The sequence below is a fragment of the Macaca nemestrina genome, chromosome X (assembly GCF_043159975.1).
Source record: "Macaca nemestrina isolate mMacNem1 chromosome X, mMacNem.hap1, whole genome shotgun sequence".
NCBI classification, from domain to species: domain Eukaryota; kingdom Metazoa; phylum Chordata; class Mammalia; order Primates; family Cercopithecidae; genus Macaca; species Macaca nemestrina.
This window is the reverse complement of record NC_092145.1, coordinates 157888648-157913882: the sequence shown is the minus strand read 5'-3', so window position 1 is coordinate 157913882 and position 25235 is coordinate 157888648. Positions and strand designations below refer to the sequence as shown.

The 25235-nt window shown below is 41.5% G+C and overlaps 1 protein-coding gene across 1 annotated transcript in view; it reads left to right on the top strand.

Annotated features, from left to right (window-relative positions):
* Window positions 1–9687: 9687 nt before the first annotated feature.
* Window positions 9688–25235, top strand: part of LOC105478261 (arylsulfatase family member H) — a 44381-nt gene continuing 28833 nt past the window's right edge. Inside the window, exons 1-2 of the mRNA XM_071088960.1 lie at window positions 9688–9791; window positions 20808–20848. Of these exons, the coding sequence (XP_070945061.1) occupies window positions 20826–20848 (23 nt within the window). The 5' untranslated portion in view covers window positions 9688–9791; window positions 20808–20825. The remainder of the gene's footprint in view (window positions 9792–20807; window positions 20849–25235) is intronic.

Genomic DNA, 25235 nt, shown 5'->3' with positions numbered 1-25235 from the left:
TGCTTTGTTAACAAAATGTTTACAAGCGGTATGCTTGGTAAAAGTCATCGCCATTCTCTAGTCTGGATAAACCGGAGGCACCACGCACTGTGGAAAGCCGCAGGGACCTCTGCCCTGGAAAGCCGGGTATTGTCCAAGGTTTCTCCCCATGTGAGAGTCTGAAATATGGCCTCGTGGGATGAGAAAGACCTGACCGTCCCCCAGTCTGACACCTGTGAAGGGTCTGTGCTGAGGAGGATTAGTGAAAGAGGAAAGCCTCTTGCAGTTGAGATAGAGGAAGGCCACTGTCTCCTGCCTGCCCCTGGAAACTAAATGTCTCGGTATAAAGCCCGATTGTACATTTGCTCAATTCTGAGATGGGAGAAAAACCGCCCTGTGGCGGGAGGTGAGACATGTTGGCAGCAATGCTGCTCTGTTATCCTTTGCTCCACTGAGATGCTTGGGCGGAGAGAAACACAAATCTGGCCGACGTGCACATCCAGGCATAGTATCTCCCCTTGAACTTAATTATGACGCAGATTCTTTTGCTCACAGGTTTTCTTGCTGACCTTCTCCCTGTTATCACCCTGCTCTCCTGCCGCATTCCTCTTGCTGAGATAATGAAAATAATAATCAATAAAACCTGAGGAAACTCAGAGACCGGTGCCGGTGCAGGTCCTTGGTATGCTGAGTGCCGGTCTCCTGGGCCCACTGTTGTTTCTCTATACTTTGTCTTTGTGTCTTGTTTCTTTTCTCAGCCTCTCGTCCCACCTGACGAGATATACCCACAGGTGTGGAGCGGCAGGCCGCCCCTTCAATTTTATCTTTATCAAAGTGGGGCATCTCTTAAGGCGTGAGCCATTGGCATTGCCTTATGCATAGCTCCTCCAATCCCATCACAAGCCTTCACATATTAATTACATCAACTCCTGCTGGAACTTTTCCTCTTAATGGCTTTATGGCTGACTGACATTCTGGATTTGCATTTTGATAAGCCATTATTTCTACAATAACTTTTCGGACGTTATCATCTGCAATGGATTTTTGAGCGGCATCTTGCAACCTTGCCACAAAGTCTGGATATGGCTCTTTAGAGCCTCGTCTGATTGAATTAAAAGAAGGGCAGGAGGTTTCTGGGTCCTGAATTTTTTTCCCAGGCCCTGAGGCAAATAGCCCTTAGTTGTTCAATAGCCTCATTCTGCATTATTGATTGTTGATTAATAGTGCTCCAATTTGGACCTGTTCCTAGCAATTGGTCTGCATCTATGTTAACAGCAGGATAAATGGCCTGATTTTTCCGTACCTGTTGTTGTACTCCATCAATCCACCAGATTTTAAACTGTAGAAACTGAGAGGGTGAAAGGGAAGATTTAGCCAAAATTTCCCAATCATAAGGAATAAGTCTATTTCCATGAGCAATGGAATCTAATAATGTTCTCATATAAGGAGAGTTGGGTCCATATTGTTTAACTCCTTCCTTCATGTCTTTTAACATTTTCATGGTGAAAGATTCATATCTAGGCTCAGTTCGGACAGACGCTCCTGCTTGACTCCCTTTCCCGGCCGGTATCGGTTGTAAAATTACCGGGTATTGCCATGCCTCCAAATCTCTCTGTTTTCTGGCTGTGTCAATGGTTTCTTTAGGAGGACAAGTTAGAACATTTGGGGGGAAATGTTATAATTGTGGTCAAATCGGTCATCTAAAAATGAATTGCCCAGTGTTAAATAAACAGATAAATATAAAGAGCCACTGGCCTGTGTCCAAGACGTGGAAAAGGAAAACGTTGGGCTAAGGAATGTTGTTCTAAATTTGATAAAAATGGGCGACCATTGCTGGGAAATGGGAAGAGGGGCCAGCCTCAGGTCCCGCAACAAAGTGGGGCGTTCCCGATTCAGGATTCAGCCGTTTGTTCCTCAGAGTTTTCAGGGACAACGACCCCCACAGCAAATCCCACCACTTCAGGAAATCAGCCAATGACAACAATACAACAGCTGTCCCCGCCGCAGCAGGCAGCACAGCAGGAGATTTCTGTTCCACTCAAATGATTTCTTTGCTCCCTGGAGAGCCCCCACAAAACATTCCTACAGGGGTATATGGCCCGCTGCCAGAAGGGACGGTAGGCCTTATTTTAGGAAGATCAAGTCTAAATCTGAAGGGAGTCCGAATTCATACTGGGGTAATTGATTCAGATCATAAAGGGGAAATTCAGTTAGTGATCAGCTCCACTGTGCCCTGGAGTGCCAATCCAGGCGATAGAACTGCTCAATCACTGCTTTTGCCTTATATTAAAATTGGGGATAGCAAAACAGAAAGAACAGGAGGGTTTGGAAGCACCAACCCTGCCGAAAAAGCTGCTTATTGGGCTAGTCAGGTCTCAGAGAATAGACCTGTGTGTACAGTCACTATTCAGGGAAAGCCGTTGAAAGAATTAGTGGATACTGGGCCTGATGTTTTTATGATCGCCTTAAATCAAAAACAAAAGCCTGTTACAGGACTTGTCGGTGTGGGCACCGCCTCAGAAATGTATCAGAGTGCTATGATTTTACATTGTCTAGGACCTGATAATCAGGAAAGTCCAGTTCAGCCTATGATTACTTGTATTCCAATTAATTTATGGGGCCGAGCTGAGACTTGTTACAACAGTGGCATGCAGAGATTACTATTCCAGTCTCCCTATACAGCCCCACGAGTCAAAAAATCATGACTAAAATGAGATATCTCCCTGGCAAAGGACTAGGGAAGAATGGAGAAGGCATTAAAGTCCCAATTGAGACTGAGGAAAATCCAGAAAAAGGAATAGGGTATCCTTTTTAGGAGTGGCCACTGCAGAGCCTCCAAAACCCATTCCATTAACTTGGAAAACAGAAAAGCCTGTATGGGTAAATCAGTGGCCACTACCAAAACAAAAGTTGGAGGCTTTACACTTATTGGCAAAGGAACAATTAGAAAAGGGACATATTGAGCCTTCATTTTCGCCTTGGAATTCTCCTGTGTTTGTAATTCAGAAAAAATCCGGCAGATGGCGCATGCTAACTGACTTAAGAGCCGTTAATGCGGGAATTCAACCCATGGGGCCTCTCCAACCCGGGCTGCCCTCTCCGGCCATGATTCCCAAAGATTGGCCTTTAATTATAATTGAGCTAAAGGATTGCTTTTTTACCATTTCTCTGGCAAAACAGGATTTTGAAAAATTTGCTTTTACTGTACCAGCCATAAATAATAAAGAACCAGCCACCAGATTTCAGTGGAAAGTCTCGCCTCAGGAAATGCTTAATAGTCCAACTATTTGTCAGACTTCTGTAGCTCAAGTTCTTCCACCAGTTAGAGACAAGTTTTCAGACTTACATCATTCATTATGTTGATGATATTGTAGAAATGAGGGACAAATTAATTGACTGTTACACACTTCTGCAGATGGAGGTTGTAAATGCAGGCCTGACAATAGCGTCTGATAAGATTCAGACTTCCACTCCTTTTCATTATTTGGGAATGCAGGTAGAGGAAAGAAAGATTAAACCACAAAAAATAGAAATAAAAAAAGACACATTAAGAACCTTGAATGACTTTCAAAAATTGCTAGGAGATATTAATTGGATTCGGCCAACTCTAGGCATCCCTACTTATGCCATGTCAAATTTGTTCTCTATCTTGAGAAGGGATCCGGACTCGAATAGTAAAAGAACATTAACTCCAGAGGCAACCAAAGAAACAGAATTAGTTGAAGAAAAAATTCGGTCAGCACAAGTAAATAGAATAGATCACTTAGCCCCACTCCAACTTTTGATTTTTGCTACTGTATATTCTCCAATAGGCATTATTGTTCAAAATACAGATCTTGTGGAGTGGTCGTTCCTTCCTTACAGTACAATTAAGACTTTTACATTGTACTTGGATCAAATGGCTACATTAATTGGTCAGGCAAGACTACAAATAGTAAAATTGTGTGGAAGTGACCCAGATAAAATCATCGTTCCTTTCAACAAGGAACAGCTTAGACAAGCCTCTATCAATTCTGCTGCATGGCAGATTGGTCTTGCTGATTTTGTGGGAATTATTGATAATCATTACCCCAAAACAAAAATCTTCCAGTTTTTAAAATTGACTACTTGGATTTTACCTAAAATTACCACACATAAACCTTTAGAAAATGCTCTGACGGTGTTTACTGATGGTTCCAGCAATAGAAAAGTGGCTTACACCGGGCCAAAAGAAGGAGTCATTAAAACTCAATATCACTCAGCTCAAAGAGCAGAGTTGGTTGCTGTCATTTCAGCGTTACAAGATTTTAATTAGCCTATTAACACTGTTTCAGATTCTGCATAGGTAGTACAGGCTACAAAGGATGTCGAGACAGCCCTAATCAAATCTAGTATGGATGATCAGTTAAATCAGCTGTTTAATTTGTTGCAACAAACTGTAAGAAAAAGAAATTTCCCATTTTATATTAGTCATGTTTGAGCACATACTAATTCACCAGGGCCTTTAACTAAGGCAAATGAACAAGCTGACTTGCTAGTATCATCTGCCTTCATGGAAGCACAAGAACTTCATGCCCTGACTCATGTAAATGCAACAGGACTAAAAAGTAAATTTGATATCACGTGGAAACAGGCAAAAACTATTGTACAACATTGCAGTGAGTGTCAAGTCCTACACCTGCCCACTCAGGAGGCAGGAGTTAATCCCAGAGGTCTATGTCCTAATGCGTTATGGCAAACGGATGTCACACATGTACCTTCATTTGGAAAATTGTCATTTGTTCATGTGACAGTTGATACTTATTCACATTTCATATGGGCAACCCCCCAGGCAGGAGAAAGTACTTCCCATGTTAAAAGACATTTATTATCTTGTTTTGCTGTCATGGGAGTTCCAGAAAAAATTAAAACAGATAATGGGCCAGGATACCGTAGCAAAACATTTCAAAAATTCTTAAATCAGTGGAAAATTACACACACAACAGAAATCCCTTATAATTCTCAAGGACAGGCCATAATTGGAAGAACTAATAGAACACTAAAAGCTCAATTGGTTAAACAAAAAAAGGAAAAAGAGAATAAGGAGTATAACACTCCCCAGATGTAACTTAATCTAGCACTCTATACTTTAAATGTTTTAAACGTTTATGGAAATCAGACCACTACTTCTGCAGAACGACATTTCACTGGTACAAAGAACAGCCCACATGAGGGAAAACTGAACTGGTGGAAAGACAACAAAAAGAAGACATGGGAAATAGGGAAGGTAATAACATGGGGGAGAGGTTTTGTTTGTTTTTCACCAGGAGAAAATCAGCTTCCTGTCTGGATACCCACTAGACATTTAAAGTTCTACAATGAACCCATCGGAGATGCAAAGAAAAGCGCCTCCGCAAAGACGGAAAACCCGCAATCAAGCATCATCGACTCTTCAGGTAAACAAAATGGTGGTATCAGAAGAACAGATGCAGTGGCCATCCACCAAGGAAGCAGAGCCACCGACCTGGGCCCAACTAAAGAAGCTGACACAGTTAGTTGAAAAAAGCCTGAAGAGCACAAGGGTAACACAAATTCGAGAGAATATGCTGCTTGCAGCTTTGATGGTTGTATCAACGGTGGTAAGTCTCCCTATGTCTGCAGGAGCAACTGCAGCTAATTATACTTACTGGGCTTATGTGCCTTTCATGCCCTTAATTCAGGCAGTCACTTGGATGGATAATTCTATTAAAGTATATGTTAACAATAGTGCATGGGTACCAGGCCCTACAGATGACCATGGCCCTGCCCGACCTAAAGAAGAAGAAATGATGATAAACATTTCCACTGGGTATCATTATTCTCCTATTTGCCTGGGGAAGGCACCAGGATGCTTAATGCCTACAACCCAAAATTGGTTGGTAGAAGCACCTACTGTCAGTGCCATCAGTAAATTTACTTATCACGTGGTAAGTGGAATGTCACTCGGGCCACAGATAAATAATTTACAGGACTCTTCTTATCAAAGATCATTACAATTTAGGCCTAAGGGAAAACCTTGCCCCAAGGAAATTCCCAAAGAATCAAAAGACCCAGAAGTCTTAGTTTGGGGAGAATGTGTGGCTGACACTGCGGTGGTATTACAAAACAATGAATTTGGAACTGTTATAGACTGGGCCTCTCGAGGCCAATTATATTACAGTTGTACGGGCCAGACTCACTCATGTTCACAGGCCCATCTGTCTGGCCCACTAATCCTGCCTATGATAGTGATTTAACTAAAAGACTGGACCAGGTTTATAGAAGGTTAAAATCACCCTATCCATGGAAATGGGGTGGAAAGGAAATTTCATCATCTCGACCAAAGTTAGTTAGTCCTGTTACTGGTCCTGAACATCCAGAATTATGGAAGCTTACTGTGGCCTCGCACCACATTAGAATTTGGTCTGGAAATCAAGTTATGGGAACAAAAAATTGTAAGCCATATTATACTATTAACCTAAATTCCAATCTGACAATTCCTTTACAAAGTAGTGTGAAACCCCCTTATATGCTAGTTGTAGAAAACATAGTTATTAAACCAGATGCCCAAACTATAACCTGTACAAATTGTAGATTGTTTACTTGCATTGATTCAACTTTTGATTGGTAGCACCGTATTCTGCTAGTGAGGGTAAGAGAGGGCGTGTGGATCCCTGTGTCCATCGACCGACCATGGGAAGCTTCCCCATTCGTCCATATTTTAACAGAAGTATTAAAAGGAGTTCTAACTAGATCCAAAAGACTCATTTTTACTTTCATTGCAGTGATTATGGGTCTTATTGCAGCTACTGCTGCGGCTGCTGGAATACTTTACATTCCTCTGTTCAAATTGCAGAATACGTAAATAATTGGCAAAAGAATTTCTCAAAATTGTGGAATTCTCAGACCCAAATAGATCAAAAATTGGCAAATCAAATTAATGATCTTAGACAAACTGTCATTTGGATGGGAGATAGGCTCATGAGCTTGGAATATCTTTTTCAGTTATAGTGTGACTGGAATACATCAGATTTTTGTATTACACCTCGAGCCTATAATGAATCTAAACATCACTGGGAAATGGTTAGACACCATCTACAAGGAAGAGAAGATAATCTTACTTTAGATATTTCAAAATTAAAAAAACAAATTTTTAAGGCATCAAAAGTCCAGTTAAATCTGGTGCCAGAAACTGAGGCAATGGTGAAAGCTGCTGATGGCCTCACAAATCTTAACCCCACCACTTGGGTTAAAACCACTGGAAGTTCCACTATTGCAAATTTTGTATCAATCCTTGTATGTGTGTTCTCTCTGTTGTTAGTCTACAGGTGTATCCAGCAGCTCCAGAGAGACAATGACCAGCGAGAACCGGCCATGATGATGATGGCAGTTTTGTCAAAAAGAAAAGGGGGATATGTAGGGAAAAGAAAGAGAGATCAGACTGTTACTGTGTCTATGTAGAAAGGGAAGATATAAGTAAGAAATTTCATTTTGACATGTACCCTGAACAATTGCTTTGCCCTGAGATGCTGTTAATCTGTAACTTTGCCCCAGCCACTTTGCCCCAACCTCTTTGCCCCGACCTTGAGCTCACAAAAACATGTGTTGTATGGAATCAAGGTTTAAGGGATCTAGGGCTGTGCAGGATATGCTGTGTTAACAAAATGTTTACAAGCGGTATGCTTGGTAAAAGTCATCGCCATTCTCTAGTCTGGATAAACCGGAGGCACCACGCACTGTGGAAAGCCGCAGGGACCTCTGCCCTGGAAAGCCGGGTATTGTCCAAGGTTTCTCCCCATGTGAGAGTCTGAAATATGGCCTTATGGGATGAGAAAGACCTGACCGTCCCCCAGTCTGACACCTGTGAAGGGTCTGTGCTGAGGAGGATTAGTAAAAGAGGAAAGCTTCTTGCAGTTGAGATAGAGGAAGGCCACTGTCTCCTGCCTGCCCCTGGAAACTAAATGTCTCGGTATAAAACCCGATGGTACATTTGCTCAATTCTGAGATGGGAGAAAAACCGCCCTGTGGCGGGAGGTGAGACATGTTGGCAGCAATGCTGCTCTGTTATCCTTTGCTCCACTGAGATGCTTGGGCGGAGAGAAACACAAATCTGGCCGACGTGCACATCCAGGCATAGTATCTCCCCTTGAACTTAATTATGACGCAGATTCTTTTGCTCACAGGTTTTCTTGCTGACCTTCTCCCTGTTATCACCCTGCTCTCCTGCCGCATTCCTCTTGCTGAGATAATGAAAATAATAATCAATAAAACCTGAGGGAACTCAGCGACCGGTGCCGGTGCAGGTCCTTGGTATGCTGAGTGCCGGTCTCCCGGGCCCACTGTTGTTTCTCTGAGTCTTATTTCTTTTCTCAGTTTCTCATCCCACCTGACGAGATATACCCACAGGTGTGGAGCGGCAGGCCGCCCCTTCAATTTTATCTTTATCAAAGTGGGGCATCTCCTAAGGCGTGTTTGTGAGAAACAAGACAGAAAAACCTCTCGTGGAGAGAAAAAACCTGCTCTTTTGAGTTTGGTGGTCCTTTGGGGCATGCTTTGTTGGGAGAACAGCAGAAAATATGCAGAGAACTCCAGGGAGTTCTTGGTGGTGATTTGTCACCTTCACCAGGCAAAGGGATGGCTGAGATGGCCTGGCCGCTAGGGAACTCCCAGACCCTCGAGGAGAGGTATGTCTTCTTATGACTGCAAGTAAGGGATTTACATGGGTTGGGAGAACCACTATTTTTTCCCCCAGCATAGAGATTACTTTTGTTATTTTTTTAAAAATTGATCTATATCTTGTTAGTATAACCCCAGCACTCTGGGAAGCTGAGGTGGGAGGATTGCTTAAGTCCAGGAATTGGAGACCAGCCTGGACAACATGGCGAAACCTGGTCTCTACTAAAAATACAAAAATTAGCCAGGTGTGGTGGCGCACACCTGTGATCCCAGCTGTGCAGGAGGCTGAGCCAGGAGAATCTCAGAGCCCGGGAGTTTGACACTGCAGTGAGACAAGATTGTACCACTGCACTCCAGCCTGGGTAAGAGTGAGATACTGTCAAAAAAAAAAAAAAAAAAAAAAAAAAAAAAAAAAAAAAAAGAAGAAGAAGAAGAAAGAAAGAAAAGAAAAACAGCCAAAAAACCTGTAAGTCAGAATTTCTACAGGTTGGCTCTGTACCAGAATTGCCTCAGACAGTTTTTCAAATTGTGGGTTTCAATCCTCCTTCCCAGCTTGTCTGAACCAGGGCATTTAGGTTTGGACTCCATGCAGTATTGTTTTTTCTTCAATCTTTCTAGTTGATTGTGTCCAACCACAATTGTGAATGTGTTGCAGCATTCAGCTCTAATTTAGCTTTCTCTTGCTAAATATGTGTAAATATATGGATAATTCTGCAAAAGAACACTTTCCTCAGAATAAAACTTTAATCAGGCTGGGTGCAGGGGCTCACGCCTGTAATCCCAGCACTTTTGGAGGCCGAGGCGAGTGGATCAGGAGGTCAGAAGATCGAGACCAGCTTGGCTAACACAGTGAACCTCCCTCTCTACTAAAAATACAAAAAATTAGCCAGGCTTGATGGCACGCACCTGTAGTTCCAGCTACTTGGGAAGCTGAGGCAGGAGAATTGCTTGAACCTGGGAGGTGGAGATTGCAGTGAGCTGAGATCGTGCCACTGCACTCCAGCCTGGGTGACAGAGCTAGACTCTGTCTCGAAAAACAAAAGACTTTAATCAATGGTGAAAACAAATGAGAAAATGTCTTGTGAGAAAAGTGCTTCATGAGGAATGCCTAAGCTAATCTCACATGAAACACGTCTCGATACTTCCACATACAAATGCAGGTAATAACGCTTACCCACCTCAGAGGAGAGTGTTGGCGTTGAGGCTTTATGATGTACTGCTTGTAAGATGCATTTAGACCCAAAGGTGGAAGCTGTACTGTAAAGCCTGCACTCATATTTCAAATGCTGAAATTCACCTTGTTATAATTCTCTTCCCTCTTCCCTTCCTTTTAAGCCTAACTGTAGCTCTTAGTTAACTTTTCTAAAAAAAATTATCTTGATGGAAAGCATATTCAATTTTACATAACTCCCTTCATTCCATATGTATGAGTGTCAGTTGAAAGGCTGAGATAAATTATTCCTTTCTTAAATAACTATGTAACAGCTGTCATGGTAGGTTATGTTTAATATAAAAATAATTGGTAGACTAGAACAGTGTCCAGCCTCGGCACTTTAATAGATACTTAATTATAATAATGACAAGAGCAACTAAGGACTATGACAGGATCCTGGAATTGTAGAACCGGTGTCTGCAAATGCAGGAGCTGGGGAATCAACTTGTTGCAAGTGAGTAAAATATGTTAAGTTTCCTGTAATTGTAGTTGAGCAGACTTAAAATTTTAGGTAAGCAATGGGGTTGAGAGTGAAGAGTTGAGTAGTTGTTTTATCTATTTTTTTTTTTTTTTAGCATGTCTCTAGATTTTTATCTAAATGGGCTCATACAATACATACTGTTCTGTGTGGCTTCTCATGACATCCATGAATATCGTTGCCTATAGCAATAGTTGATTCCTAGTTATTGTCGAGTTGACTTCCATTGGATTCTGGCTGTCCCGGAGTGGATTTTCCACTCACCTGTGAGTGGATGGACACTTTGGGTGTCAAATCATATTTTCTGTAGTGAATTTTATAGCCATCGGTGGCATTCCTGTTTAAGACTAGTGATGCTAATTTCAGAAAGAGAAGAGAACAAAGTAGACATATCCAAGACCACAGAGGTAGATTGTTTTGTGGTAGAATTAGGAAGTCTACACAAGTAAGTGTGAAGACCCAAAGGCTTGTATTTTATTTTTAACTCTCTAAGAGGGTATTTGTTATAATATCTGAAGGGGATTGTGCATCTCACAGCATTGCAATGAATAAATGAATATTGTATTTTCTTCACTTTTTAAAAAATCCAAAGTTTACTTACATTGTATAATACAAAAATTTTGCCACTTTATAGAGCAGACTTTCTTACGTTACATTTACTTTCATACTGGGTATATTTCATTTTACTTTGTTTTTTATTGGTAGTGTCTTTCTGAGTAAAAAACAAATAATGAGTTGTTAAGAAGTATCTTATTCAGTGTGAGAACCTAATGGTTAGAAAAGAAAAAGAAAGGTTTATAGTTACTTATTTATAATTTTTCTATACTGCTGAGTAGTTTTCTTTCTACTTTATAGTAATAACATTCCAAGAATTATTTAATATCAGACCATTTGGGGGAAGTTTGGGAATATGTGTAAATTTCTTTAGAAATCTTTAAAAATTACTTCTATGTGTAGGTGAGAAATCACATAAGAAAGCAGTGATCTAGTAATAAGTTTCTTCCAGCAGTGAATGAGTAAAATAAAACACATAAGGCACTGCTAAGTTTTAATTATTAAACTATTTCAATTTAAAAAATAAAATACTATCAGCTAAGGATAGCATAGCTTATATTCCAAATCAATAACTCTTTGAATGAAAAAGCCAGCATTTTGACTCATTAATATACAATGCAGCATTTGGTGTCATCCAAGAAGACACTTTTTATAACTTTCCCCTATTCTAGTTGCAAGTAATATTTGGTGTCTTTATTCTTTTCTTTGAGAGAGGGTCTCACTCTGTCGTCTAGACTGGAGTGCACCAGTGTGACTGTAGCTTTCTGTAGCCTCGAACTCTGGGGCGCAAATGATCTTCTTGCCTCAGCCTCCCAAGCAGCTGAGACTACAGGTGCACACCACCAGGCCTGGCTATTTTTATTTTATTTTGTTCTATTTTTTAGTAGACACAAGGTCTCCCTATGTTGCTTAGGCTGATCTCAAGCTCCTGGGCTCAAACAATCCTCCTGCCTAGGCCTTCCAAAGTGCTGAGAATACAGGTGTGAGCCACCATGCTGGCCCTCTTATTCTAGTTTTATCATGACTAGTTCTAGTTTATAAATTCCCATTATTTTAACTTTGTTTCACTGTGAGGAGGAGGTCATTCTGCCCCCTTGGCCATGTCTGGGGACATTTTTGTTGTCACATTGGTGGGGCATGGGTGGTCCTGGAACCTGGTGAATGAAGCCCAGGGACCCTGCTCAACACCCTTCAGTGCCCAGGACGGCCTGCGTCCTCCAGAAAAAAAAATAAGCTCTTTTCTTCCATTCCCTATACCCCTGAAAAACACACAGTCCTACACGGAACCCACAGTGAATTTTCACCAAGCACGTGGCCACCAAGTCATCCAGCTCCAAATGTCAGCTGGACCAAGATGGAAAAAGCCTGGTCCAGTGCATTTTACCCAGCTCTTCAAAGCCCCTCTCACCCCTGTGTGTCCCCCGTCCGTGTGGAGCTTTACTTCTGTAGAGATCCTCAGGAATCGCCTCTGCTCTTGCTGCCTTTACAGACTCCCTCTCTAGGTTTCTGTTCTGAGTCAAGAAAGGAAGAAGAAATTCCAATGAAAAGTGTGATAAATTACATTTCTCCACGTTAAAGTATCAACTGCTGAATCCTTCTGAATTTTGCCTGGGTTGTAATTATGTCTTAGACTTTCTTGTCTAAACTCTTATCATCAAGATGACTTGGTGAAAATTCACTGTAGGTTTCATTCAGGACAGCACATTTTGCAGGTGTGTAGAGAATGGAAGAGCTTATTTTTTTTATCTGGAGAACACAGACACTTTAAAGAGTAGCTTCAGTGCCTATAATATTTTTGTTAATGAATGTTAATAGAGTATTTTAATGAATGCAGAGGCTGCTTTGGATTTTATTAGTTGACCTTAAACAGCACTTTGCTCATGTAGCCCGATTTACCTACATAGACTCAGGACTAGTGATGTTAACACCATCCTTCGTCATTGGGAACGGAAAGGTTCAGAGGGTGGTGTCTGGGTAGCATTGCGATTTCCTGAGATGAATGCTCTCATAAAAGTAATTATTGTTTTGGTTTCACCTGCAGTTGGGAAATGCCTTGTAGAATTATACAGTTCTACCATCAAAGTGACCTAGGAAACCAAAATGACTGAGGGCATCTCTCTTGTTATTTTAATTTTTAAAATTTTAAATCTTAGGCTGGATGTGGTGGCTCATGCCTGTAATCCCAGCACTCTGGGAGGCAGAGGTGGGTGGATCATCTGAGATCAGCAGTTCTAGACCATCCTGGCCAACATGGTGCAAACGTGTCTCTACTAAAAATACAAAAATTAGCCAGGCGTGGTGGCGTATGCCTGTAGTCCCAGCTACTCAGGAGTCTGAGGCAGGAGAACCGCTTGAACCTGGGAGGTGGAGGTTGCAGTGAGCTGAGATTGCGCCACTGCACTCCAGCCTGAGTGAAAGAGTGAGGTGCCATCTCAAAAAAAAAATTAAAATTACATCTTAATTGATAAATCATATTTATACATATTTTTGGGGTACGTGTGATATTTTTATACCTGTGTACAATGTGTAATAATCCAATCAGAGAAATCAGGATATTTATCACCTCATTTATCTTTTCTTTGTATTGGAAACATTACAATTCTTTCTTCTAGCTATTTTGAAATACGCAGTAAATCATCTAATCTCCCTATTTTATTTTTTGTTTTTATTTTATTTAGTAATTTATTATTATTATTATTTTTTCATAATAGAGATGGGGTTTCACCATGTTGCCCAGGCTGGTCTCGAACTGCTGAGCTCAAGCTGTCCTCCCACCTTGGCCTCCCAAAGGACTGGGATTATAGGTGTTAGCCACCATGCCCGGCATATTTTTGTTTTAATAAAATACAGACAAGGTTTCACTATGTTGCCTAGGCTGGTCCTGAACTCCTGAGCTCAAGTGATCCTCCCACCTTGACCTCCCAAAGTGCTGGGATTATAGGTGTTAGCTACCATGCCTGGCCTATTTTTAGTTTAATAAAATAAATAGAGACAAGGTCTCACTAAGTTGCCCAGGCTGGTCCTGAACTCCTGAGTTCAAGAGACCCTCCCACCTCGGCCTCCCTAAGTGCTAGGATTACAAGCGTGAACCACCACACCTGGCCCCAGTGGCCCCAGTCTCCCTATTTTAAAGGAAACAGCATTCCAGATTCAGTACGAAGACTTGCAAAAGTCACATAGTGAATTAATGTGAAATAGGCATCATCTCTGTTTTTTTTTTTTAAGTTAAATTTTAAACAACTATTCTAGGTAAAGTTCATCTTGGCCAAAACCTGTCTTCACCACTGCGGCTCCTGACTTTACCTGGCGGCCACAATTCCTACGAGTCTTTTCCTTCCAGACATCTGCCCCACTTTTATAAACACTCACGAAAAGGGAAATCTTGATGTGTGCATGTGTTAAATAAAAGGTATCATAATGTATATTTCAGAAAACTTATTTAAATGAACAAAATCCTGTACTATGTATCTTGGGAATCTACTGCTCTTACTAGACGTAGAACTGTCTCACTCTTGATCTGATGCATGGAATCTCATAGTAAAAATATAGACCAATGTATTTAGCCAATCTGCTTCACAGAGTGGAGATTTCAGTTGGTTTCAATGTGACTCTACTTAAAGACAATGTTGGATTAAACATCCTTCCTGCATCCTGGCTCCCTGGACTGAGTGTGGGGCTAGAAGCACAAGTGCTTTGCTAAACTTTAGGCTCACTTTTAAATCTTGATATTTAGTGGCAACTGAGGAACACCAATACTTTCAGCAGGACTATGAAGGTAATGTTCTGTGAATTCTTCTTATAACATATATTACCACACTTAAAAAGTTTTTGGTGTTTTGATAGTGAGACATTCTCATTATCCTTAAAATTTACTTTTCCTAGTTGATGGGAAAGTTAAAAATATTTTATGTGCCTATTGATAATTTGTAATTTTTGGGGTCTCTTTTCTAATTTATTTATAGAAAATATGGCCAGGTGGAGTGGCTCATGCCTGTAATCCTAGTGCTTCTGTTCTTGGACCAAACCAAGGGTTTGGCTGCTATTTCTTGCGGCCCAATAACGAGATGCAGATGAACTAGGAGAGAAGGGAGTTTTTATTTCTGTAACCAGGTACAGGGAGAAGGCCTAGAAATTATTGCCAGACCAACTCAAAGTTACAAAGTTTTCTAGAGCTTATATACCTTCTAAGCAACGTGTCTGTGGGTAAGCGTGAATTCATCTAAAGACGTAAGTGACTGGCTTCTTCTCATCTGTAACTAAGGTCTGAGTCCTGAAGAGCTTCCTCTGGAGCCTCGGTGAATTTATTGAATCTCAATGGGTCCAGGTGCTGGGGTGATGACCCTTATCTTGTCTCTCGCTAAATCATGGAGGTTTGAGGAGTTCTTTGAGATCCTCTATAAACTTGTTTGTGGAGGTCTGGGGAGTTTCTTCAGACCCCCAATAAAACTTGTTTAATCCTAAACGGGTCCTGTTAAGAATGCCTTCGTTATCTTGTCCTGCTTCAAGGCCCAGGAGAGGCCCGGGCAAAACTGTTGGTGGGCTTTTGTGACATTCTGACCTTTGTATAAGGGCGCTGGCTCTCTCAGCTTTAAATATTTAACTTCACCACTCGGTCAGTGCTGAAACAGATGTCATGGAGGCCTGCGTTAGTGAGACCTGGCCTGCCACAGTTTAAGAAGGTCGAGGTGGGAGGATCACTTAAGGCCTTAAGGAGTTTAAGACCAGCCTGCAAAACATAGTGAGATCCTATCTCAACACATAGTAAAACATTGGCCAGGCATGGTGCACGCTTCTAGCCCCAGCTACTCAGGAGGCTAAGGCAGAAAAACTGCTTCAGCCTACAGCTCACTGTGCTCCAGCCTAGGTGACAGAGCAAGACCCTGTCTCAAAAAAAAAAAAAAAAAAAAAGGAAAATGTTACAGATATTTTTTCCTTCCCTGTAACTCCTTTTTGCTTTGTTGATGGTCTGTAAAACTGTTTTCAGTTATTTATATTAGTTTCTTGCGGCTGCTGTAACAAAATACTGCAAACTGGGTGACTTAAAATGACAGTTATTCTCTCCTGGTACTGGAGACCAGAAGTCTGAGATCCAGGTGTGGGCAGGGCTGGTTCCTCCTGAGGCCTCTCTCCTTGGCTTGGAGACGCTGTCTTCTCCCTGTGTCCTCACATGGCCGTCGCTGTGTGTGTCTGTGTCCTCATCTTCTCCCTTTATAAGGACACCAGTCAGATTGGATTAGGGCCAGCCCTAGTGACCTCCTTTTACCTTAATTATCATTTTAAAGGCCCTGTCTTTAAATACAGTCCCATCCTGGGGGACTAGGAGCTAGGATTTCAACATATGACTTTTTGGCAGACACAGTTCAGCCTATAAGCGATTCCACTCCCTTATTTAATCAGAGGAATTTAAATATAGCTACTTTAAAGTCCTATCCTGGCCGGGCACAGTAGCTCACACCTGTAATCCCATCACTTTGGGAGGCCAAGGCAGGCAGATGACTTGGGTTCAGGAGTTCTAGATCAGCCTGGGCTACATGGTAAGACCCCATCTCTACAAAAAATACAAAAATTAGCCTAGTGTGGTGGCTTGTGTCGGTGGTTCCAGCGACTCAGGAAGCTGAGGCAGGAGGATGACTTGAGCCCAAGAGGTGGAGGTTGCAGTGAGCCAAGATCCCATCCCTTCACTCCAGCCTGGGTGACAGAGTGAGACCCCGTGACAAAAGAAAGAAAAAGAAAGGCAGGAAGGCAGGAAGGAAGGGAGCGAGAGGAGAGAGAAAAGGAAAGAAAGGAAGGGAAGGGGAAGGGGAAGGGGAAGGGGAAGGGGAAGGGGAAGGGAAGGGGAGGGGAGGGGAGGGGAGGGGAGGGGAGGGGAGGGGAGGGGAGGGGAGGGAAGGAAAGGGAAGGAAAGGGAAGGAAAGGGAAGGAAGAAGGAAGGAAAGGAAAGGAAGAAGGAAGGAAAGGAAAGGAAGAAGGAAGGAAAGGAAAGGAAGAAGGAAGGAAAGGAAAGGAAGAAGGAAGGAAAGGAAAGGAAGAAGGAAGGAAAGGAAAGGAAGAAGGAAGGAAAGGAAAGGAAGAAGGAAGGAAAGGAGAAAGGAAAGGAAAGGAGGAAAGAGTCCATTGCACTCCAGCTTGGGAGAGAGAGCCAGACTCTGTCTCAAGAAAAAAAAAAAAAACACACACACACACACACGCACACACAAAACACAACAACAACATAAAACAGATGACTCAGGGTAAGATTCTTTCTTTCTTTCTTTCTCTCTCTCTCTCTCTCTCTTTCTCTTTCTCCTTCCTTCCTTCCCTCCTTCTTTCCTTCCCTCCTTCTTTCCTTCCTTCCTTCCTTCCTTCCTTTCTTTTTTGTCACAGGATCTCACTCTGTCACCCAGGCTGGAGTGCAGTGGTAGGATATTGGCTCACTGCAACCTCCACCTCCCGGGCTCAAGCAATTCTCCTCCCTCAGCCTCCCGAGTAGCTGGGATTACAGGCATGTGCCACCACATCCAGATCTTTTTTTTTTTTTTTTTTTTTTTTTAATAGAGACGGGGTTTCACCATGTTGGCCAGGCTGGTCTTGAACTTGTGGGCTCAAGCAGTCCTCCTGCCTTGGTCTCCCAAAGTGCTGTGATTACAGGTGTGAGCCACCATGCCCAGCTGCTGAGTCATCTGTTAATTCACTGGACTTGTGCACAAATAATTTCCCTCATTCATTGCTGTTGACTGACTCCAACTGTGTGGTGACTCCATAACAGGCCATCATTGACCATCATCAAATTCCCTGTGTCCTGGCTGGTGACATCTCACTCCAGTCTTAGAGGTGTTTCTCTGGCACCCTCTGATGCTTCCAGCATTGACATTGCTAGCTACTGTGGGTTCCCATCTGTCTTCCTTCTTTTCTAGAGAATGACTTTAAAAAAACAAAAACAACAACAACAAAAAGCCTTATCGTTCTTGCTTTTAAAGCATGACTGCGCTCTTGCAATCTTTGTCTCATTGTGTAACTTTGGCCCAGCCATGCTCAAAGTCCACCATTCTGAAATGGAGCCCAGAATTTGGTTTTGTGATATTTGATCTTTCTTCTTCTCCCTTTTCCCACTACAGTGTTTCCTTCTGTTTTTTTTTCCACTTAAGAGTCTCAACCAAGTTGATGATGTGCAGATAGTGCTCAGTGACCATTTATTTTAGTTTTTAGTATAAAGTAAAGGGCTACAAGTGCAGTTATGTTGCAAGGATAGATTGCACAGTGGGGAAGACCAGGTTTTTAGTGAATACATCACGAATAGTGTATATTGCACTCACTGAGTAATTTCTCATTCCTCATCACCTTCCCACCCTTCCAAGTCTCCAGTGTCTATTATTCCACTCTCTATGTCCATGTGGACACTGTATTTAGCTCCCACTTATAAGTGAACATGCAGTATTTGACTTTCTGTGTCTGAGTTATTTCACTTAACATAATGCCCTCCAGTTCCATCCATGTTGCTGCTAAAGACTTGATGTCATCCATTTTTTATGGCTGAGTGCGTGTGTGAGTATATTACATAAATCGGATATGTATATATATATTTATTTATTTCAAAATACACAGAATGGCCAGATATAGATATATGTATCTCAGATTTCTTACATAGATAAATATGTGTGTGTGCATGTATAATCTCTCATTTTCTTTTCACTGTTGATTTTTATGTTCAGTTCTGGGGTACATGTGCAGGATGTGCAGGGTTGTTACACAGGCAAACGTGTGCCATGGTGGTTGCTGCACCTGTCAACCCATCACCTAGGTATTAAGCCCAGCATCCATTAGCTATTTATCCTAATGCTCTCCCTCCCCCTGCTCGTACCCTGCAACAGGACCCAGTGTGTGGTGTTCCCCTCCCTGTGTCCATGTGTTCTCATTGTTCAGCTCCCACCGATACGTGAGAACATGAGGTGTTTGGTTTTCTGTTCTTGCGTTAGTTTGCTGAAGATAATGGCTTCCAACTCTATCCATGTCCTTGCAAAGGGCATGATCTCTTTCCTTTTTATGGCTGCATAGTATTCCACGGTGTATATGTACACATTATTTATCCAGTCTATCATTGATGGACATTTGGGTTGATTCCACGTCTTTGCTATTTTAATCTAACAATACAATCATGGCTATGGTGAGCTGTGATTGCACCACTTCACTCCAGCCTGGGCAACAGAGTGAGACCCTGTCTCTAAATGAATAAATAAATAAATAAATAAAAATAACCTTTATTCCTTGCTAGTTGGATAGAACATTGCACAGGTGGCTAGGACCATTCATGGTGATTCTTACTAATCTTGTCCTGGAGAGATACTTATTAAAGGAGGGTGGAAATGGCTAAATATGGTGAATAAAAAGACAATATTCTCAATTCATCCATGTTTCTGTCTCTGTCTCACCTAGCTATTGGGAAACTCTGGATTTTCTCGGTGTGCACTTTATGGGAATACTATGTAGTATATTAGGCAGGGGAGTTACAGACATGAGAACCAGAATGTGATATTTTTAAATGTCACATTGTGGGCAAGTCTAATATAGAGGTATTAATTGGAAGTTGTGGGGTATAGAAAATGGACCACTACTCAACGGTTAGAACGTGGGCTTCACCAAATGGCCCAAGGTAGTTAGTCTCTAAGGATATTACATTTGAGAGCCATATTGGAGGATTGAAGTTAAGAAGATGGCTTTGGGAATTGGCTAATTTACACACACACTCTCTCTCACACACACACACTCCTGAGAATCAGTCCTCATTTTGAATCCCAGCTCTTCAATTTACCAGCCTTGTGCAAGTCTTTTAAGCTCTATGATACCCAATTCCTATGGTATTCTATGACCAAAATGGAAGAGTCATCATTAACCTTTTGAGGCAAGCGGGGTGAGATATTTTGAGGAGCAAATGGTAACAAGTGTGTGGAAATGCCTGGGGAATTATAGAGCTCTGCTAACAGTATGGCGGTGCTATGAATTTTTATTATATATTATTTGTCTTGTGGGGCAGTTCCTCAGCCTATAAAGCCTCACCAACTTGGAATCACTTGAGGATTCTAGGCAGGGAAACATCAGATTGTACCACTCGTTGCATTCTTGTAAAAAGATCTTAATGACAGCTGCTAAACATGTCTTCCTCCACCAAGCCAGTTTGGCCGCCACGACTATCACAGGTCTATGGTGTTTCTTGTTGTGCATTTTAAGGTAGACACCACAGTTGATCCACTATGTATAAAAACAAAGTGCTTTCCAGAACAGTACCACACATAAATTAGATCTGATACCAAGCAGTTATTGAATATACACACATTCATTGATTACTGATTTATTTTACTGACACCAGAATAGTAGGTTTTTGTTGCTATACCAACATAATTTCTTGTAACTCTGCCATTAGAATTATCCTGAGCTGCATAGACCATGCATAGAATGTTGCCTTATTATTTGTGAGCAAATATCACTTATTTGCAAATAGGTTTAAAGAATGTACTGGGCTGGCCAGGCATGGTGGCTCACACCTGTAATCATAGCACTTTGGGAGGCCGAGGTGTGTGGATCACTTGAGGTCAGGGGTTCAAGACCAGCTTGGCCAACATGGTGAAACCCTATCTCTACTACAAACACAAAAAATTAGCCGGGCATGGTGGTGCACACCTGTAGTCCCAGCTATTTGGGTGGCTGAAGCATGAGAATAACTTGAATCTGGGAGGTGGAGGTTGCAGTGAGTCGAGTCACTGCACTACACCCTGGGCGATAGAACAAGACTCTGTCTCAAAAAAAAAAAAAAAAAAAAAAAAAAAAAAAAGAATGTACTGGATTTACTGGGTCATCACAAAACAGTCTAGTTAAGTCTTTGGACCATTCGTTATCTGCCTAGCTATGAGGAAAACATTTGCTTTGCAGATGCTCTTATTTTATTTTTCTCTTCCTTAGATAATCTAAGAAGAAGCCATGAAACAATTGCTGTATGACTGGTGAGCTGGCAAATTCACGAACATTCATCACTCTCCATTTCTAGAGAGAAGGATTCTTTGTCAAGGTTTTCTCTATCCTGGAGGGCTTCGGTTAAATATGTGCTTAAAATGTCCTTTATGATGGTGGATTATCAATTATTCCTCATATTTTATTCAAGCTATGCTTTTTATATTTTGTCTTTTATTTATTTATTTAGTTTTTTTCTTTTTTATAGAGATGGGGTCTCACTATGTTGCCCAGGCTGGTCCCAAACTCCTGGACTCAAGGGATCCTCCCATCTCGGCCTCCCTAAGTGCTATAATTAGAGGCATGAGCTGCTATGCCCAGCCTACTTTCTATATTTTGAAGCCATAACTAAATTCACACTGGTTTATGATGTTCATATCATCTTTGTGGATTTATATTTTTATTATTCTATAATAGCCTTGCCATTCTATATTAATGATTTTTCAATTGTAATTTACTTCTGGCTGATGTTATTGCTGCAACAAGTTTCTTTTGATTACTACTTGGCTGGCCTACGTAGACGTTTACATCTTTTTAGTTTCAAGTTTTATTTGTAATTAGGTTTTAGGTGTGTCCTTTAAGAAAAACATAGGACAGATTTTTAAAAATTAGTATGGGATTCTTTAATAGGCAGGTAAACCCACCCACATTTGTTATAAATATTAAGATAGTTGATCCTTATTTCTGTCATCTTCCATGATATTTTATATTTTCAAGATTCTCCTGTGGTTTCCTTTTTTCCCCTCTTGCTTTTTACAGGCTGCATTAAGGTTTCTCTATTTCCTGGCTGATATGGTTTGGCTGTGACCCCACCCAAATCTCAGCTTGAATTGTAATAATCCCTATGTGTCAAGGGTGGAGCCCAGTGGAGATAATTGAATCATGGCAGTGCTTTCCCCCACACTGTTCTCATGACAGTGAATGAGTCTCATGAGATCTGATAGTTTTATAAATAGGAGTTCTCCTACACAAGCTCTCTTGTCTGCCTCCATGTAAGATGTGCCTTTGCTTCTCCTTTGCCTTCCACCATGATTGTGAGGCCTCCCCAGCCATATGGAACTGTGAGTCCATTAAACCTCTTTCCTTTATAATTTACCCCCAGTCTCAGGTATGTCTTTATTAGCAGCGTGAGAGCAGACTAATACACCGGCCCATCCTTCTCCCCTCAAGTGGCCTGGAAACTATACCTCATGTTTCCCTTCATCATATTGACATCATTATTAACTTACCAAAATATGATGGTTAATCTCTATTTCCAGCTTCCTTTAGAAGAAAGGATAGGCACCATAGTCCTACCCCCTCTTCTTCCATGTAATTATTGCTTAGTGAATTATTTACTCCTTTCCAAAATAATAATAATTAATAATACTTTCTGTCAATATGTATTTAATGTTATCAACATGTTTTATCTCTTTTCAACATCTTTTCTTATGTCTACTCTTTTATTTTTATTTTTATTTATTTATTTTTGAGATGGAGTCTTGCTCTGTCACCCAGGCTGGAGTACAGTGGTATGATCTCAGTTCACTGCAACCTCTGCCTCCCAGGTTCAAGCGATTCTCTTGCTTCAGCCTCTCTCGTAGCTGGGATTACAGGCATGTGCCACCATGCCTGGCTAATGTTTGTATTTTTAGTAGACATGGGGTTTCACTATGTTGACCAGGCTGGTCTCAAACACCCAACCTCAAGTGATCTACCTGCCTCGGCCTCCCAAAGTGTTGGGATTACAGGCATGAGCCACTGTACTTGGCCTGTGTACTCTTTCTTTCTAAGTTTGCCTTTTGCTGAAAATATTCCTTAGTAGTTTTTTCATCAAGAGTTTTTGGGTTCATGTACGTCCCACATGCCCGTAATCCCTACTCTTTCTTCAATGATGTATTAGAACGGTTTGGAACTCTGAGTTCAGAGTGACTTTTGTCTCAGCACTCTGGAAGCAGTGGTCCCTGGTCATCAGGCATCCACTGTGGTTGTTGGGAAGTCTCTTGACTTCCAGTTATCCTCCCATTTTAGGTTATCTGTGGTTGTGTTTAAACCAAGTGTCTCTGTCTCCATCATTGCCCTTTACTGAGCCAGGTCTAACTGGAGATTTTTTATTTTTTTAACTGGGTTCAGTCTGAAAACTTATGTCTGTCTTCAATCCTGAAAAATTCTTAGCCAAGATTTCTTTCAGTGTATCATCTCCCTATCCTCATTCTTAAACCCTCTTAATGGTAGGCTGGGACTTTTTGTGCAAAACCACAGAATGTACAACACCAAGAGTGACCCTTAAATTAAACTATGGACTTTGGGAGATAATGATTTCTCAATGTAGGTTCATTGATTGTATCAGATAATGTACCATCTTGTTTCTGGGTGTTGATAATGGAGGAGGCTATTACATATGTGGGGGCAGGCGGTGTGTGGGAACTCTCCGTACCTATGTTCAATTTTTTTCTGTGAACCTAAAACTGCTCTAAAAAAAATCTATTAAAAAAAATGAGCTCGAGATTTAATACAATTACTACTATTAATATTTTAAAAAGAAATAGGCCAGACGCTGTCCCTCACACCTGTAATCCTAGTGCTTTGGGAGGCTGAGGCGGGAGAATTGCTTGAGCTCAGGAGTTTAAGACCAACCTGGCCAACATAGCGAGACCCCCCCATCTCAATTAAAAAAGTTTTAAAAATAAAACTATAAACATGAAATAGAAGGGAAGATGGATGGATATAAAGGGATTTATGACACAATATTTGAGGTTGAATTAGGAGGACTTGGAATTGACTGAATGGAATTTGGAGTTGTGGAACCTGACTGAGGGGATATTGGTCTTCAATTCATAGTGATTGTTTTTCATCAATGACTGTTGTGGATGTTTCAGGATATTGTACAATTCAGCTGTTACAAGAGAGTTCTTTTACAATCTAAAATTTAGGCCGGGTGCGGTGGCTCACACCTGTAATCCCAGCACTTTGGGAGGCCGAGGCAGGTGGATCACCTGATGTCAGGAGTTTGAGACCAGCTTGGCCAACATGGCAAACCCCATCTCTACTAAAAATACAAAAATTAGCCAGGCATGGTGGTGCACACCTGTAGTCCCACCTACTCAGGAGGCTGAGGTGGGAGGATTGCTTGAACCTGGGAGGCGGAGGGTGCGGTGAGCTGAGATTGCGCCACTGCACTCCAGCCCAGGTGACAGAGCGAGACTCTGTCTCAAAAAATACATAAATAAATAAATAAAATTTAGTAGATCTATTCCAACATTGACCCATTAAAAAATAAAATAAAATTTAGTAAAATCTTCCTTTCATTGAACTAATTGACAAATTTTTAAAAATTTAGCAGAATCTTAAGAATGTTACATTTTCTTTCATAGATTTTAAATAATTTCTAGATTTTTTTTGAAGTGGAATTTTTTCCACCTGATTTCTTCTGTGGACATATGTTCTTGATGAACAAGAGGAGAAAACACTTTGCATACACACATGTGTTCCATCCCCAAATATCAGTGTTTCAGCATCTAGTTCTGGGCTCAGATCTAATAAGTTACTAGAGCTTCTGTTGTCATTGCCCCCACCCCGCTCCATGTGGCTTAGAGAAAAACTTTGAGGTTATAAAATGTATTAAAAAGTACAACTGAACACTTGAAAAATCAAAACTGGCTAGCTCTTAGTCTCTGATTTTCCATTTTATTTACTTTTTTTTTTTTTTTTTTTTTTTTTTTGAGGTAGAGTCTCACTCTTGTTACCCAGGCTGGAGTGCAGTGGTGCAGTCTCGGCTCACTGCAACCTCTGCCTCCTGGGTTCAAGTGATTCTCCTGCCTCAGCCTCCCAAGTAGCTGGGACCACAGGTGCGTGCCACCATACCTGGTTAATTTTGTATTTTTAGTAGAGATGGGGTTTCACCATGCTGGTCAAGCTATTCTCAAACTCCTGATCTCAGGTGACCCACCTGCCTCGGCCTCCCAAAGCACTGGGATTACAGGCATGAGCCACTGTGCCCGGCCTTGGTTACATTTTTATGTAATAAAATAAAGAAGTTTTTTTGAGACAGGGTCTTGCTCTGTCGTCTAAGCTGGAGTGCAGTGGCACAATCATAGCTCACTGCAATCCTGACCTCTTGGGCTCAAGCAATCCTCCCATCTCAGCCTCCTGAGTAGCTGGGACTATAGGAATGCATCACTATGCCCAGCTATTTTTGTATTGTTTGTAGAGATGGGGTTTCACCATGCTGCCCAGGCCAGTCTCAAACTTCTGGGCTCAAACAATCCACCTGCATTGGCCTTCCAAAGTGCTGGGATTACAGGCATGAGCCACAGCACTGAGCAAAATTAAATTTTTAGACCTTACCCTCAACTGTAACCACTGTTATAAATTTTAAGCCTCTGATATCACTAAAACAAT